General features: G+C 44.3%; 1 protein-coding gene and 4 non-coding genes across 13 annotated transcripts; 3 read left to right on the top strand and 2 right to left on the bottom strand.

Annotated features, from left to right (window-relative positions):
• Positions 1–3,412: 3,412 nt before the first annotated feature.
• On the bottom strand, positions 3,413–10,934 carry LOC138119942 (uncharacterized). 9 transcript variants are annotated; one of them, XM_069032257.1, is made up of 8 exons: positions 9,702–10,934; positions 8,022–8,225; positions 7,808–7,933; positions 7,391–7,516; positions 6,843–6,948; positions 6,653–6,724; positions 6,369–6,564; positions 3,413–3,577 (listed from the first exon to the last, which is right to left on the bottom strand). In XM_069032257.1, exons 1-5 carry the CDS (start codon positions 9,806–9,808, stop codon positions 6,864–6,866), a joined length of 648 nt encoding a protein of 215 aa, XP_068888358.1. In that variant the 5' UTR covers positions 9,809–10,934; the 3' UTR covers positions 3,413–3,577; positions 6,369–6,564; positions 6,653–6,724; positions 6,843–6,863. The 9 variants fall into 9 exon arrangements, with proteins under 9 accessions (XP_068888358.1, XP_068888360.1, XP_068888357.1 ...); XM_069032259.1 differs by having other exon boundaries at positions 6,369–6,561; XM_069032256.1 differs by having other exon boundaries at positions 6,653–6,948.
• A 3,213-nt stretch (positions 10,935–14,147) lies between these two features.
• Positions 14,148–14,254, bottom strand: LOC138120381 (U6 spliceosomal RNA). Its single transcript, XR_011155841.1, has one exon. It is a non-coding gene; the product is annotated as a U6 spliceosomal RNA (small nuclear RNA).
• Positions 14,255–15,095: 841 nt separating this feature from the next.
• Positions 15,096–15,167, top strand: TRNAM-CAU (transfer RNA methionine (anticodon CAU)). Its single transcript has one exon. It is a non-coding gene; the product is annotated as a tRNA-Met (tRNA).
• A 1,054-nt stretch (positions 15,168–16,221) lies between these two features.
• Positions 16,222–16,293, top strand: TRNAQ-CUG (transfer RNA glutamine (anticodon CUG)). Its single transcript has one exon. It is a non-coding gene; the product is annotated as a tRNA-Gln (tRNA).
• Positions 16,294–17,233: 940 nt separating this feature from the next.
• TRNAQ-UUG (transfer RNA glutamine (anticodon UUG)) lies at positions 17,234–17,305 on the top strand. The gene has a single exon. It is a non-coding gene; the product is annotated as a tRNA-Gln (tRNA).
• The last annotated feature ends 617 nt before the right edge of the window (positions 17,306–17,922 follow it).

Here is a 17,922-nt window from a genome sequence, read left to right as displayed (position 1 = left end):
CTACGTGAGGTGGCGAAGATGTAACTTCTCACCCTTATCAGCTCTACCTGATCTCAGAAGTGTCCAATTTATCTGTTGAATTCTCAGCGCTGTGAAACCACAATCCTCACTTCCAGGGCTCTGAGTGCTATAGTGGTGAGGAATCTCTCTGGAATTATAAATGAAATTAATTGCTTCTGCTGAGACAAGGGAAAAGCGAGGAAGCAGGCTTGTCCTGACACAGGTAACCACTCAAACCACAAACAATGCTCAGGTTCACCATTCCTCTCTGATCCACATCTCATTTACATATCTCAAACTGGAACTCCACTTCTCCCACCTCTGGAATTCCTCCTTTGATGCATTCTCCTTCCTGCCATCCACTGATCAGTATTTTCAGCAGTGACTCATGAGAACATGCTTAACATGACACACAGCTGAAACTTGTTCAAGTGTCTTGATTTAGAAGCCCAAAAGACTCCTCACTAGCAAGTACAGGACATGAAAGCCTCTTGCAAAAGTGATAACAAGCATATTCACACCAATGATAGTATTTCATACTACTAAATCAGACAAATGATCACGGCTTATAAAAGTTGTATTTCAAATTTATTTCAATTTTACGACATGATAAAACCCATGGTGATCTACTAAGCCTAAAGAATTCAGAATAAAACCAGGTTCCTGCATCCCTATCAAATAATGTGCCTCGGTGCAGCATTCCTCTTGACTGTCTGATCAAGCTTTACAGACTTTTAAGCATTCAGAGTAAGAAAAGAGCCAAAGAATTAAACAGCCATTGGAAATGGCAAGAAAACAGGGCATTGAAACAGGTTTTTTAAGTACTCTATTCCAGTATCTCACCTCAGTTCTACTCCCCTCTCCAGTGTGTCTGTGATGATCTGCACAACTCCTTATTTCACCAAGAAATCTGCGAGAGCTATTTTAAACAATTTTTCCTTCTGTTTTGTAGGGGATTTTTACTACAAAAGTACATCACAAAACAGGCCAGGCTACCTTTCCCCAGCAAGACACATGAAGTTTTCATGCAATACTACATTACGTGAGCTAAGAGCACAATCGTAATCACTGGATTTTAGAAAATAGCTTCTTGTAAAGGCAAAGTAATGGAGGATTAAGTTAGTACTATGAAAACCAGTGCACTGTAACTTCAATTCTTTAACCAATGGTTTGAAATTTAAGATCAACACAGAACTGTCCTTGTTTGGATGGAAGTTGCCCAGTTTATGTACGTAAATGCTCACATTTCAAAAGAGTTGATAGATCCACAGTTCTCAGGAAACCAACTGGCACAGTAAGTCCACTTTACAAACACAAAACAAAAGCAAAATTCAGTGTTTTTATAGCTACTATTTGCCTTTCACTATAAATCTCTACAGAAGATTTTCTCATTTAACATTACAGGTTTATGCCCTAAGTATTCAGTATTGCCAACAGCACAACTTAAGATTCTGCCTAAAGTAATTCTCCTAAATGTACATTTTTAATGTATCATTGGAACAAGAGGGTAAGTTATCTTAAGGGTTTAGTTCTGACATCTGAACATGGTCAAGTTCCACAGTTCCCACAGACCCACAGGAGCTGAAAGCTGTACTTGGCCACTTTGACTAAAGCAGAGCCACTGCTCATCATATTCTTGGTGGAAGAAAGAATCTTGTTTCAGAATAATTTCCATTCACCATTCTGCTAACTTTACTGGAAAATAATAATGATAACATTCTGCTCTACAGAAGTCAGATATTCAAAAGCATATGCTCATATAGCAACCCAAATATATAATCTGTCACACTATAACATCACAAAAGGAAATTTTTGAAGTCTATTTCTCTTGATTTTTCTTCAGCATGAAGTGCCAGTCTAATGGGAGGTTTGGGGGAAACCTTAGTAAGGGATGAATTGTACCATATTCCAGTACTATGAACAAGAATAATCATTCTACCAGTAATTTACATAGTGAGTGCAACTCAACAAATCTGGCAGTATCAGTCTACTCACATAACAGTGAGTCTTTAATAATATAAATATTTGCAGTGTGCATTCAAAAAGGCCCAAGAAGGAGGTTGAACTGGCTGAGAATATGGTGCAGTTGCTACTGCAATTGCAGATTCTTCTGATCTTGTAGACTTTGAAAGAAAATATAACTGAAGGCTGAGTCCTCTTCCCTTCTCACTGTAATGACACCGACAATTGAAAATCTGAGAGCATTGACAGACACTTCAGTAAGAATAAGTGTCACCAGTCATACTTCTGTGAGCCAAACTGAGTTATTTACATGAATGAATGTTTGGTAGTCAAAGAAAAATTTGAAAGGTACAGAGCAAAGAGAGAACACAAATACAGAGGAAGTAGCATTTTCATTTTGAGAAAGCCTCAAAAAACTACCTTCTCAACTTTTTTTGTTGTTTAGTGATTTATCTGTGCAACATTTGGAGAGAAATCCATTGTTCAAAAAGCAACACTGAATTTTGATACTTCCAAAGTATCAATACAATATTTAGGAGCAACAGCAGTTTCTTACAGCCAGTGAAGTAGCTCATTTAAAAAACTGAATGCAGAGTCTAATGACCTAATTAGGGGAATTTCTCCCCACAGAGAGGCTGTTCTAGTGTAAGTTGGTGGGAAAGCCCAGCTGGCGTGAATACTGTAAGATCAAGACCTGAAAGCTTATGCAAGTGTGTGGTTAAAGAAAAAAAAAGTTAAAATCAGAAGACTGGAAGTTTCTGTGCTTCTGACAACCATACACTGAACGCAACCATACTAACCTCAGCTTCTCAGTTAAAAACCTTTCCAGGATTACTCATACTTGGTAACTACAAAACAGATCTGGAACTGCCAACACCGTTCTGTAGAACTTCAGTTACTGAAAGTACTCCACTTACTTCATCTCTGTTACAGAAGAAAATAATTAAGATGCATCATTTATCAGCTCATATATCAGCTTTCGTAGTATCAAAAGCCAAAGCAAGAGAGCAAATGATTCAATAACAAAAGATATTTAGATAAGCACCAGAGTAGCTGATCTCATTTTTTTGAAGGCACCAACACAATACTATCTATAGTCCAGCATTTTTACCCAGCATTTTTCAGGGCATCAATCAACTGCACAAATGCCTTCCAATATATGGGATATGTTAAATTTGTTCCCCAAAGAAAAGCATTCCAAGAAACACATTCAGATGGAAGCACACTTGACACTGCAACTGACACTACAATACTACAATCTTAATTCTTTTGAGTTTTAAGTAAAATGTAAGGAATTTAGTCATTAACATAACCTACAAAGTTATTAAATTCTGACTAAGTTTGAGCAATACCATGAGCACTTTGGCTTGTTCTTTTTTGTTGCCCCTCAGAGAACTCTGTACAGACTCTCACAGGGAAATAATCCACTCGTAACATAACACAATAAAACTTTAGGTAATTAAGTTTAATGTGCTGTTCAACACATAACATGGAATTTCATACAACTTACAGTAATTCTTTACAGTTTACAATAACCTCACAGCAAAATCAAAATGGACTAAAAACTGGCCCCATATTGTTATGCAAGAGTGTGATTTTCTTCTTGCTGCTCACCCTGAAAAGCAACACAATAATAACAGTTACAATATGACATTCGAATACCTAAACATGAAATAAATTTATAATGTTTCACTAAGTATCTCTAAGAAAGTGCATTCCCTTAATACAATCTTCCAACTTGGAAATAAGAGAAAATATCACAATAAGTGCATTTGTGCTTTTGTATGTGCAATACATATAAAGAGACCAACATCTTATGCTTTTATGATGTATAAACAGAGGTTTCACTATAGCAAAATACAGATCAACATTCAGCATTTCAACAAAGTAAATTATTTGTCTTAGAATAACCACTCAATTTTCTGTGTTACAGTCACTTTGAAGTCACATTAGTGAAATAACCACAGACTGTGGTTTGCCAGGGGTGGGGGGTGGCTGGTTTGGGTTTTGTTTCTTTTCTTTTTGTTTTTTTTTCTTTAATTAAAAACAAACTATGAACACTAAAGATCAAAAACAGTACAGGCTGAATCTTTTAAGCCAATTAAAAATTGCAACTAGTCAAAACAAAGCTTTGAAAATTGATTTGCTTGGAGAGCACAGGAAGCTGTCCTACCAAGCAGGTTATATTTATCAGGCTTTTTTTTTCTTTCCGTTTTGTATTAAATTTAAGTTTTTCTTTCCTGCTTGCTAAGAAACTCCTCAGCTGTTCACCTCTGTCAGGGTAAGTCTTCAGCATTAACAGCTTGCTGGACCTTCCCTTGAGATTTTTATTTGCTTTCTAAGGGAATTACACTTTACAACTGCCTTGTCTGGACAGTAATTGGCTTTTCAGAGAACACATTACTCAAGATGAAGAGAAGTTCTGCAATACAGAGTCTTGCAAAGTCCCACAGCTATGAGGAAAGCTGCATAGCAAAAATCATTACAAAAGGTGCTGCCACTGCCACTTTAGGAGAGATAGGGACAAGCTGAAGCCTCCCACAAAGTTGGGGCTTCCCAACTCAACATTTACTACTGACTGACACCAACTCATCCTACAGGCTTCAGTCTTCCTTGCTGAACTGCTGGGACACTTCTGAGTATACATTTTGTATTTGTATTCTGTTTCATTTTTTACTGAATTTGGGGGAAAAGAAAAAATACAGTCCATAAACAAATTCCAGAAAAGGCAGTTCATAGAATCACAGAATGGTTTGGATTAGAAGGGACCTTAAAGATCATCTCATTCCAACCCCCTGCCATGGGCAGTTCTATCATGAGAATCTGTCTTATTAATACAGGTAAAGGAATTTTTGAATCCCTATCATTCAACTGCTACAACAGTAAAAGAATCTCAAATTCCGCAAAGCTTCCTCAAAAAACCCTGTTCAACTACTTTGACTCATCACTATTCCATGTTAGAGCAAATAACATATATTAAAAAAATACTGTTTATTATCTGCTTTGACAGTTTTGTAATTGTTACATGTAAAACAGAAAAAGAATTTTAAACTAGCTTGGTTAAATTCCAATGTTAAAGTTAGAAGCCAATAACAGAAGAAGCATTGGAGTAGGACTGAATGTCTTCAGGAACCTTACTGGATGAGGGTTGGCAACCCTTCCATTTGGCTTTGCCCTGCTAATGCCACTTTCAATCAGAAATTCTGTACATTCTTTTCTTCCTGTTCTATCAACATGCCAGCTCCTCACAACAGCCACAACTCAAACAGCCATACCATTTCATCTGGCAGGAATCTCAAAGTCACTTGACTCCCTCACTGTTTCTCCATCAACTTAATTCTCTACAACAACAACTGCTGAAAGGCAATGTCATCAGGCAAGACACTAAAACCAAGCCAGAAACCAAATATTAAGCCATCAATGAAGCTGAATTTAAGTGTTCTTCCTCCACTGTCTTTGATGTGTGCAGTTCCTTAATAGTGTTTAGCCAACCTAAAACTAGACTCAAAAGCAAAAAGCCTAGAATACAACAGCTGCTTTATGACTATTAATTCTGAATGTGCTAATAAAGCACCTACAAGAAGACCTTGCTCTTTTCCTGACTCCTACAAGCACAGAATGAAAAGACATATTTGGTAAAGCCTGAAACAACAACAGGAAAACATGACACTCAAGTGCCTGGAAAGCAGGAAATACCCGCCTGCATCGCCTCCCTTCAATAGGAAGTGCAGTATCACACCTTTTAAAACAAGAAAAAAGTATACATTAACATAAGCACTGTTCCTTTCTGAAGAAACTTCACTATGTTCTATTTGCTCAGATTTCTAAAAACAGTGAGTTAGCAATTGAGTTTGGTCTTGCTTTTAAGATCCAAGCTCAGCTACCAACAGGTCTTTGGGGAACTGACTTGACCCTTGTATGTACATCCCACAGCACCTCAGTGGCATCATCACTCTGCCTCACTGCTCTCCTGTGAACTACAGACAAACCTGACAGTGTCACCACTGATTTGGTGTTCAGACACTGAAACACAAACCATTTTCCTCATAGTGAGGTTATACAACTACTCCCAGTAGGTAAATATTCCCTGGAATAAATAACACAGCATGCCCTAGGATGCCTCATTAAACTCCTCTTATGTTTGACTCTCCTTATCCTTAGGCAGCTGTTGTTCCTTAGCCTTGCACAACTCCCACTGTGTACGTGCCTGATCATTTGTCCAGCGTTTTATGTAATTGGTGGAATTTAGAATCTACACATTATTATCATGAGACTGTTCCACAGCCTCACTGCCTTACCTGTTAGGGCAACAAAGTTGTTTTCATACCAAAGAATTTTTCACAATATTTCTCACATCTCAGAAGGCTGAAATAAGCAATCAATTAAACACAAAGCCTCTGTCTCACCTGTATCAAATCAGTCCCAGGAATTCAGTTACTGCTGCACTCCGAACTAAAATTATAGTGCCAGAGAAAAAGGCTATTTTGAAGAATGTACTTGAATTTTTCAGCTTCATCAGCACTGGTATTTATTTTCTCCTGACCTAGCTTCCAAGGATTCTTCTCTGCCAAAGAACTGCTCGAACCCCAACCTGCTCACCTACTAAAATCAAAAGTAAGAACAATTAGGAAAGCCACAAGCAAAACCAGAGTGGATGATGAGAATCAGACAAACATGGTACTTGACATACTTCACCATATTAGCGAGGGGTTTGGACACACCATGCAATGCCAATGCAGTGTCCTATGGTCTCTGTGTCTCCCTGTACACATTAAAAGATACAGTTTTTTAAAGGTCAGGAAACTAAGACATGGGTGAATTATTCAGTAACACTGTTGTGGATAACCAAAACCTAAAGAAAAAGTAATGGACAAGCATACCTATTGGAGGCTCCTCTGATCTCAACTGGGAATGCCCCAGTTACTGAAGACACTGCAGTAACAGACACCAGCAGTCGATGGTGGGGTGGCCTCGCTGAGCATGGCACTATTTTTAGATAGTTTAACACATCACCTGGTGTGCAACATCACTGGGTCAAAAATGAAACATTTTTCTTTCAAGAAACGTTAAAGCACATGCAGTTGCACTTGCCTGGACACTGTGCTACTGTAAAAGCCTAACTGCTGACAGGGATACATGTAAAGTACTGGATATTTTCTTATGCACTCATGAACCTTGCACATAACTAAGGAAGGCAGTCACTGGATTTGCTGCTTGTACTCTTAGGAATTTTACAACTTTTCCAGCATCCCTTTCAGATTCTTGCTTCGGAAGGACTGGACCATTGATTATGTACTAAGGTGCTTTTAGATAATGAAGCAGAGCATGAATGATATGAGTTTCTAATAAATGAAATTAAGTGTGATAATAAAATCAATTCAAAATACTTTCAAATGCAAAACATGCAAAAAACCACAGTGTCACTAACGTGTCAGCTGTCCTTGTCAAGAGGCAGGCCGGCAGCATCTCTTCCTCCTCTTTCACAGTTACAATTCTCACATCTCCAAATCCAGAACAAGCAGATTCTTTAAGCAGCTGGTCACCATTGTCATACCTGCAAATACAACCCAAGCTGTTAACTGAAACATTTCTTCTGCAGAAAGTTCTGCCTCTGTTTCATCTACACTAGTGTCATATACTCAACTCTACAAACAAGAAAACAAAGACAGAAAATCTTTACAAAAGATATTTAAAATCTCCAATTTAACTAAAATTAGCTGTATACTTTCCTTCTTTATGAGCAACTTTTACCTCATTATTTTTAAACATCAGCTACAGTCTTTCAAGTGGTACCAAGAAAAAGATTTCATCCACCCTTCCCACATAAGGAGAGGACAGTACTAACGTTCCCTCTGCTGCTATTAAAGAAGTGCTGGCTGACAGTGCTTTTGCTTCCTTCACAGTGATCCTTCTCACACCCTCAGAGAGGGGACAGAGTGTAGCTTTTGACAACGGGTTGTAGCTGTCATACCTAGAAAGAAAATACACAATTAGTATCACCATCCAGAATTATTTACTTGGTATTAGCAAGCAGAGGAGTATTGTGACAGTCCACTCACATGTCCAGTAAAAACCCTGCGACTTCTGCGTCGTTTCTGAAATCCAACTTTTCCTTAAGTGTCAGCCACCGGTCAATGTGATTCCCCACATAAATCCTTGTTTTCCCCCTTCTTCTATCAAGACTTTGCTTTCTCTTTTTCTTTTCCAGAAAAGACAACATTGGGGGCCTTCCACACCTCTTTGCTGGCAGGGACATGGTGAGCCTAGAAAAAAAGGAGAGGCTTTATTGAGAGGCAGCTCAGAACAACAGGTGGTACCTCAGCGTCCGGAGCCAGCACAGCGGGGGCTGACGGCCGAACACCTCTGGCTCCTCGCAAGCCAAGCACCCGCTGCCGCCCCGCACCGGCGGCTCCCGACCCGCGCCCGCCTCCTCGGGTCTTCCCCCCTCCGCGCCTCTCCGTGGCAGCAGCGGCTGAGAACGGGGCCGCTTCCAGCCGGAACACGGCGAAGGGCTGCGGGACAGCCGCTCACGCCGCTCCTGAGGGGAGGGGAAGGGAGGGGAAGGGACATACCCGCCTCACACCGTTCCTGAGGGGAGGCGACATTCCCGCTTCGCGCCGCTCCTGAGGCACACACACACGGAGATACATTCCTCCCTTCATGCAACCCCTGAGGGGAGACCAGCCCCCTCACACCGCTCCTGAAGGGAGAGGAGGGGACATTCCCGCCTCACACCGCTCCTGGGACGCACACACACACATTCCCGCCTCATGCCACCCCTGAGGGGAGACCAGCCTCTCCCGCCGCTCCTGAAGGGAGAGGAGGGGCCATTCCCGCCTCACACCGCTCCTGAGGGGAGAGGAGGGGTCACACCTTCCCTCAGGAACGGTGTGAGGCGGGTATGTCCCTTCCCCTCCCTTCCCCTCCCCTCAGGAGCGGCTGTCCCGCAGCCCTTCACCGTGTTCCCCGCTTCATGCAACCCCTGAGGGGAGACCAGCCCCTCACACCGCTCCTGAGGGGAGAGGAGGGGACATTCCCACCTCACACCGCTCCTGGTGGGACGCACACACGCATTCCCGCCTCATGCCACCCCTGAGGCGAGCCCAGCCTCTCCCGCCGCTCCTGAGGGAGGACAAGCCCACCTCACACCGCCCGAGAGGAGACAAGCTTCACCGCGCCCGTGGGAGGAACGCCCTCTCCCTGCCGCCCCTCCCTTTTCCCCCGCCCCAGTCTCCCGTCGCCCCCTCAGACGCTGCCCCGCCGGGGCGGTCAGTCGGTGGATCCCTCACCGCCGCCACCATCGGCACCGACCGAGGTAAACAAGGGACGTGTGACCGCCGGCGCGCGCTGATGGCGCGCAGGTGACGTGAAGGCGGGGAGGGGCCCGGTTTTAAGGAAAATGGCTAAAAATCGGGGTTTAAGCGTTAAATCTGGGCAGTGAGTCTAGTCCAGTTCGGAGGGAGCAGTCAGTAGCGCTCAGGTAAAAACTGTTCTCAGCCTTTCACTGAAGCCCAGAGGGTAGGGGTAACCCAATATGTTTTTTTTAATAGTTAATAACAAGTTTCAATTAGGTGTGTTATGTTTAATAAAAAATACACCGTTTTCCTAAGCATAAGCAGCAATTCGCAGGAAGAATATCCAAAGTACTGTGTTGTTATCTTACCTTCTGAAAGGCCAGGTTCAGAGACAAAACTAGAAATTTCCTCTGAAGAGCAAAAAGTGTTTGGAATGCGACCTACCTGTTAAAATGCTGAATCGGTGACACGAAGAGGAAGAAAACGCGGTGAGAATTTGGAGCCCTTGTTGTCACAGTGTGTTCTAAGAGTGACATGTACACAGCCTGCATTCCAGCAGGTCCTTGGCACCTCCGCACGCTCCTGCTGACACAGCCTGCGTTTTTAAAGAAATAGCTGAAAACACAGACTAAGTTAGCCAGCAATATTTACGAAGAATTTTATCTAAACACAAGAGGGAAGATCATACCTGCCAATTTATTTTTTATCATTTCTGTACGCTTTGGTAGAGTCACAGTAACAAGTCAAACAAGTTGGCTCAAGAACCAGCAGACAACTGAAGGCTTATAAAAATATTTATTTGCATTTGCTGAATCAGCTGAATAATCAAAACAGATTTTTTTGGTTTGTTGTCCAACATTTACATAACTTGAAAATAAAGAACTGAAGAAAAGAGCATCACTTCCTAAAATCTATTTCAATGTCTTTTATCATTTACAGTTTTGGCCTCTGAGGAGATTTTCATAGTACATTTTACTATGTGAGTTCACAGAGAAGTACATTTTAAAAGAATTATTGTAGCTTGATTATAGTTTTTCTCAAAATAGCCCAAATTCTCAATGATACATACATGTAAAGATAATCCCTTGCACTCTACCCATTTAATTTAAATATAATTTCTCACCATTCACCATTATTTCTGTAAAATACCTACTGTGATACTGTTTCCAAGTGAATAGGACTATTTTAGAGGCTTTTCATATTTAATTCTTCTGATTGCCTTCACAAATATAGTTACTGTTTGTATAAATAGATCCACATTCCAAAGAACAGAACTGTATTAACACCAGAACCTGTTGTGTGCTTAAGGTTCCTGATTATTTTGAAATCACAAAGCTGCTGGGAGAAGCAAGAGGGTACAAACAACATTTATGTCTACCGGGTAATTTGGAAACAAAACCAGTTATGCAGCAACTCACCTCTTATGCCAACTAAGTTAAGCAAGCTGCTGCTGTTATGCATGCTAATAAAGTTAAAAGTAGCATGTAAAAACAGAGGTCGGTGTCAGTGCCTTCAAAAATTAATTACTACATAAGAAAAAAATCCAAAGCCATTACGTTAATGTATATTTGCCGTATTTGTGAGGGGTTTTTTTTAATTTCTTTTCATCCCATTAGGATCTGCCAGCCTGTGTTTATTTCAGCTGCTTGAGCTGATCCTGTGTGACAGACACAGCACTGGGAATGCTCTAAATCCCACCAATATTTGTATTAATGTTGGTTTTACCACTCAGACACCTCTGTCAGCAAGGTGAATGTTTTGCCCCGGAGCGGTTTCACGCAGGTCCCAAAATGAACAGCGCTGCTGGTACAAGGAAGTGTGTCTTACAAAGCAGCAGCTGCTACTCAGGAATGAAATTCCAAGGCCAGGTGCAGAAGCTGCCTCCTCCCAGTCCCAAACTGCATCCACTCAGGAAGGAATTTCAGAGGTTTATATAGTTTATATATATATATATTCACATATTTATTTACAGAGGTTTGTACAGCAGTCTCACAGCTACATTGCTTCAGCTTGCTCTCTCCCCTTCCATCAATTGAAAATCCTGGCTGTACTATCACCTTTCTGCTGATGAATATTCACTGTGCCTCAGTAGTTTCCAGAGCAAACATCTTCTTGTTCAGCTCCCAGCCATAAGCATGGCAATAATGCACCTCACAAACCCCAGAAGCCTTCTGCCTCCTGAAGTGTAATTTTCATTTCAAAATGCCCCGTGTTGCTACAAGAGCCATCAGTTAGCCCAGCAAAATGTTCAAGTACCCCATTTATCTTGTGTTTTATGAGTATTTGTGAAATGGGATTGAGAAACTGCTCCCTGGAAATGCTAATGCAAACTTCTTCATATAGTAATTAATGAATCTGTGTAATAGAATAAAACCCTCACAGAGACCAAGCTGATCTAGCCAAGTAGCCTGTTTCCAGAATGCATGGGAAGCTCAGACCTTTCACTGGATGTTCTCCCAGATTCCAGTTACCCATGATTTAAGGACTTGGAAGGTGAGGGTGAATCCAAACCATTAAGCAGGTGTGTGTACACCCCAGGAACAGAATCCCTTTCAGACCCCTCTTAATATTTTGGACTTCATAATGTCCTCCTGCAGGGAGTCTTCACTTTGCTTTCTGCATTTGTTACATAATTGTTATTTCTCAACATAAAGGGAGTTACAGCACTGGCACAAACTCCTTTGTTTCCATGTTCCAGTGCAATACTGACGCCCCATTAAAAGACACAGCACAGCAGTGACATGAGTCAGCCCCTCAAAGAGCACCTCTCATCTTGTAACCGGTCTGTTTCTAACCCAAAACAGAATCAAAGCAACTATTTAATAAATAGGAATAAGAATAAAGCTGGAAACTGAAAACCACGAGGTTTATCTCCACGTGATTCGTTCCAGCAGGAGACCTTGCTTGTGTTCGGGTCCTTCGTGCTTTCAGAGCACCTCAAATTGTTAAGAACAGAATATAAAAGATGAATTGACACTCAGTTAAAGGGGGAGGCTTTCAGAGAGCACGCTCCTTTCCAAACCGAGCTCCTGGTTATTTGGGCCTTCATGATACAACACAGGAAGTACTTTAAGAGATTTTAAGAAAAGTGAAGTCAAGACCTGCTCTCGGACTGCACCTTGAGCAGTGTAATCCAAGTAATACCAGAGTAGAATTCCTCACATTTATTGTTCACTGCTGAGGTTGGATGATTCATCACATTTAAATTCTTTCACATGAGCTTAATAACTTCCTTCTTTCATCTGTTATCATCATATCTGAAAAGAATTAATAATTTTTATCTTAAACTGAATTATGCTGTGTGGTACCTAACATACAATAAAACATGCAGAAAACATGAAGTAAAAAAAAAGGAACAGTCAAGCAAACCAAGAAGCTAAAGCATTTTTACTACAGAAAAATGGCATCTCTAACAATATATTTGTTTCGTGTTTCCTATTTTTGCTTTCTCCCCCTCACCATCTGCCTCTGTTCTGCTTTTTCTTTCAAAAAGCATCCACCTCATTTAGCTTCACTCACCCCATCACAGGATGCAGCCTGAATAAAAACAAAACCCCCAATTCCAAAGCCAAAAAAGCACTACCTCTTCATAAAAGACCTTAGAAAAAGAGCTCTCCTTTTTCTTACAGGAGCTGCAGATCTGTAAGAGAAGCAGTCCATCTCGATTCAGTGCTTTGCTACACACCCTCTAGACAAAGGAACTTGAGCTTTTTGGCCCCCGGTAACTCTGGGTTGTACCTGTGCCTTCAGTGGTGCTCTTTTTGCCAAATCTTGCCCTGTTCTTTTGGTAGCACTGAGTCCCACAAGAATGAGATCCTGTAGCGTGGAGAAAGAAGGTGAATTACAGAACGTGCAGTTCTTGAGCAAGAACTACTTCTTCCATCATGGAAGCACCTAAGCAATGCCCAGGGGAATTTGCTGTTCTGTGGGGCAGAGTCCCACTGCTTTGCTTAAGACACCCTGCATGAGAACAAAACCATTTTGGGGAGACAATCCTCGGAAGGCAACAGTGAGAAATGCAGAATGCCCATCACTGACATGTGTGCCATGCAGTGGTCAGGAGAGCTTGGCAGTGCCAGAACCTGCACTGTGCTGTGTGCAGAGGAAGCAAGGGATAATGAGGAGAAGATGAAATATAAAAAGGTACTAACCTGTGGCAGCACAATAATCTGAGTCTGGAGGCAAGACCCTGGAGGGCCAGAAAGGTCATGACAAACGCTCTCATTTGTGAGTCAATTCTCTGCAGCAACCATCGTGAATTTGTTACTGCAGTCAGTGCATGGACTAAGGGAATCTTCTGGATCCAGCCGGGGTACAGCCCTGAGCCTCTGGATCTCTTGGGCAGAACATGTTGTGTGCAGTGCAGCGAGGAGCTGAGCCAGGTCAGACACCCTCCCGAGGCACTGGGACCTCAGTGCTCATCCTTGTGCCTTCAGGGCCAGCAGGACCTCGGCATGGGAGCAGGAGGAAAGGAGTAAGGGACCCGCTGTCATCCTGGCTGTGTCTCTGGTGGTCCTGGGAGCTGGTGGGGCGCCAGAGGGGGCTCACAGGACCACAGAATCAATTACATTGGAAAACCTCTGAGATCATTGAGTCCGACCAAACACCGCTTTGTCAGCCAGACCATGGCACTGTGTGCAATGTCCAGTTCTTTCACCTTCAGGGATGGCGACTCCACCCTGCGCAGCCAATTCTAATGTTTAACCACGCTTTTCATGAATAAAATCTTCCTGATGTGCGACCTAAACCTTCCCTGGCGCAGCTCCGGGCCATCTCCTCTCCTCCTATCGCTGTTACCTGCGAGCAGAGCCCGAGCCTCATCGAAGGTCACCCCTGAGCTTCCTCTTGCAGGGTTGGAGGGCTGCATGGGGCTGGATGGGAGGGAGGAAAAAAAATATGGAACGCTTCACGAATTTGCGTGTCATCCTTGCGCAGGGGCCATGCTAATCTTCTCTGTATCGTTCCAATTTTAGTATATGTGCTGCCGAAGCGAGCACGATTCCACAGCCCTCCCCGAAGCTATTTGTACCTCCGGGATTCCGGCTCCGCAAGGTCAGGGTGACCCGGGTGGGAGGAATCGGCGGTGCCGGTGGCGCAGCAGCAGTCGTGCACAGCACCCCGGCCGAACCGAGAGTCTGACGGGCAGGGGGCGGCGGAGAGGGGGCAAAAAGACCCAAAATCCGCATAATCCGCGTTATGCAAATAGTATTGCTGTATGCAAATACGCGCAAAGCACTCTGGGGCGGGGCCGTGCCCGGGGCTCCGCGCGGGTCCGTTCCGTATCAATAACCCTCGGCGGGCTTCAGAGCGACGTTCGGCTCTGCGCAGCTGGGAATGTGACACTTTTCCGTGGTGACACATCGGTGGTTTGTACCTAAATTAGTTAATATTAGTTAATAAAGGGGCGATATGCGGGTAGTTGAAGCCATTTGTTGTTTCACAGAATCGTTCGGCTTGGAAGGGCCCTCTGGAGATCACGTAGTCCAAGCCCCCTGCCAAGGGCAGGGTCACCTGGAGCAGGCGACTCAGGAACGCATCCAGGTGGGTTTGAATGTCTGCAGAGAGGAGGACTCCACCACTCCCTGGGCAGCCGTTCCAGCGCTCTTGCCACCCTCAGCGTGAAGTTCTTCCTCTTGCTGAGGTGAAGCTTCTTGTGTTTTAGCTTATGGCCATTACTCCTTACCTATTTCGAGTGTATCTCCGGCACACGGCAGCTGCGGCGGGACCGCGGGGCTGCAGGGACAGCGAGGGCATGAGTCCGGACACGGAGGGCGAGGAGCGAGGATCCGGTAGCCGTATTTGTGCTAAGGAGGGACGGGGGGTAAGGCGAACACGGGCAGCAGAGTGGCGCAGCGGAAGCGTGCTGGGCCCATAACCCAGAGGTCGATGGATCGAAACCATCCTCTGCTAGCGTGTTCTTTTGGGTTTTATTCCCCCGTGTCCCGGCACGGCGCCCGGCGGCTCCGTCCTCTCTGCCGGCTGTTTTGGGTGTGGGGGACCGCGGCGTTGCTGGTGCGAGGAGAGCTGTTTTTTCCTAAACAATCTTGGCGACGTGCAGTACAGCGGGTGCGAGTAAAGGACGGGCAGAACACTGCACAGAGGGGTGCCTACAGCCTTTCTTAGAGTGCGATTCGAAGGTCTCGTAGAGTCACAGGATGGTTTGGGTTGGAAGGGACCCTTAAAGACCGTTTAGTCCCACCCCCTGCCATGGTTAGGGACGCACCAAGTTGCTCAGAGCCCTGTCCAACCTGACTTTGAATGTTTCCAAGGATGGGGCATCCGCCACCTCTCTGGGCACCCTGTGCCAGTGCCTCAGCACCCTTGTGGTAAAAAGTTTCTTCTTCATTTTTCGTAAGAAAGCTCCCTTCTATATTGTAAGGTCACAGGGTCCCCCTGGAGGCTTCTCCCCTCCAGGATGAACAGCCCCAGCTCTCTCAGCCTTTCCTCATAGAAGTGCTCCAGCCCTCCGAGCATCTTCATGCGTTCTCCTGGACCCGCTCCAGGAGGTCCATGTGTTTAATTAGCCTTAACAAGCTCGTTGCATACATTTGTAGATTTTCCCTGTCTTGCCTGTTTAAACGAAACATTGTGGCAATGTCAGATATATCAAGGAGACTCTCAGCACAAAATGCAGGAAAGCAAAAGGAAAACACAGACGTGAAAACTTAAATGTCGGTGCACGTGGTATTGAAAGTCTGTATTTGGCCTCTGGATCGCATGATCTGAGGGAAAGGCTCTGGGAACTTATTTAACGCCACAGTGCTTCTCAGTGGGCATTGTTTTCAGGGCTGTAGAATGGGAGAAATAAACAGCGGAATTTTTCCGTGGAGCGAGTACGTGCAGAATACATGCAAGAACAGCAAGGCGGGGATTCTGGTTATAAATCCATGGAAAGAGCGATCGTACGGAATTCTTTTCCCTCGCATTTGGCTCAGTAGGCGCGGCTCGGGAGCTTGCGTTGTGCGGTTCCATGGTGTAATGGTTAGCACTCTGGACTCTGAATCCAGCGATCCGAGTTCAAATCTCGGTGGAACCTGAACGTTTTTGCCGCGGGCTGCTCTCTTCAGTGCTCAGAACCGTGGAAAGCGACTTCAGGGCCTTTTTCGTGGATTGTGAGAATGCCATAAACATCCCATGCCATAAACATCCCATGCCACATGGAAAACGCATCTAAAGCAGGAGAGTAACCAATGGGACAATTTTCCCGTTTTTTTTTGCCCCCCCGTATCATTTATTGAAGCCAGGTTAGTAGTTTCTGACACACATTATCTGAAGAATCTCAGACCCGTCACAGCACATTGTTTCCTTTTATTTCTATGCTTTGAATCGCCTGTGTGGAAACACAGTTCTAAAATTCTGCATCAGCAAAGATGGTGGCAGCTGCTGAGCCCTGGGGCGGGGATGAGGTTTTGGGGTGTCTCTGGCAGCAGATGTTCTCCCAGTGTTCATGTTTGCTTTCTGCCCTCACTATACCGGGGTGACTTGCCGGTGTCCAAAGGGGTTCCAAGAGAGCTAGAGAGGGATTTCGGACAAGGGACTGGAGTGCCAGGACGAGGGGGAATGGCTTCCCACTGCCAGAGGGAGGATTAGATGGGATACTGGGGAGAAATTCTTCCCTGTGAGGCTGACGCGGCCCTGGCACAGGGTGCCCAGAGAAACTCGATGCTTTATCACTGCCAATATTCAAGGTCAGGTTGGACAGGGCTTGGAGCAACCTGGGCTAGTGGAGGGTGTCCCTGCCCACGGCAGGGGCTTGGGACTGGATGGTCTTTAAGGTCCCTTCCAACGCAAACCACTCCGTGATTCTGTGAAGACGACGAATATTGCAGAAACTTGGAACAAACGCGGATATTTAGGTCGTGCTCAATCCCTGCCGGTCATCCTGGGCACAAGGGCAGGACGGACGGGGATTTCCCAGCGGGATTTGTTTGCTATGGATTTATCAGCGGGGCTGGAAGAGGGCAGAGGCACCGCCCGGTTCTATGGTGTAATGGTCAGCACTCTGGACTTTGAATCCAGCGATCCGAGTTCAAATCTCGGTAGAACCTGCTCCCGCTCTCCCTTTTCCTGCCGGGACGCTCCGGGCGCTCAGCGCCGCCGGGTCTCCGTGACCCGAACTGCGGCACGCTCCGCCCAATTTTCTTCAACGCAATCAATGTGACAAAGGATTTTAAATAATTCTTATTACTTTTTATTTAGGTCTTTCATTGTATTACGCTGCTGTTTTACATTTAGTATTTTTTCGGGGGAGGGGGGGTGGGAAAAAAAAGGCATTTACACTGTGGAAAATTTCACCAGGCAGATGTGCAGAATTTGGACGTTTTTCAGATGCACCCAACTACTGACTTGGAAAATAAGGGCAGAAACGCAGTGGTTTTGGAATGGATATGATATCACAGATTGAACGCTGCACAATTTAAATGGATATTCCCTCTGCTTTTCTAACACAAACCCCCAGTGGTTATTTTTCATTTCCAGGACATCTTAACACCTTGGCTCCCCTCCTCCAAACCTGTCCTACTAGTCACTTGTTTACACAGCAACAGGAACAAGCCTGCTCTGTGCCAACAACTCCTCCTCCTCCTTTTCCTCTGACCAGGTAACCCTGCCTTGCTGGCCCTTGAAAAAAAAACACAGAACACCTTCAAATCGAGTTATTATTTAG

The sequence above is a fragment of the Aphelocoma coerulescens genome, chromosome 18 (genome assembly GCF_041296385.1).
Source record: "Aphelocoma coerulescens isolate FSJ_1873_10779 chromosome 18, UR_Acoe_1.0, whole genome shotgun sequence".
Lineage (NCBI taxonomy): Eukaryota > Metazoa > Chordata > Aves > Passeriformes > Corvidae > Aphelocoma > Aphelocoma coerulescens.
This window is presented reverse-complemented; position numbering and strand designations above follow the sequence as displayed.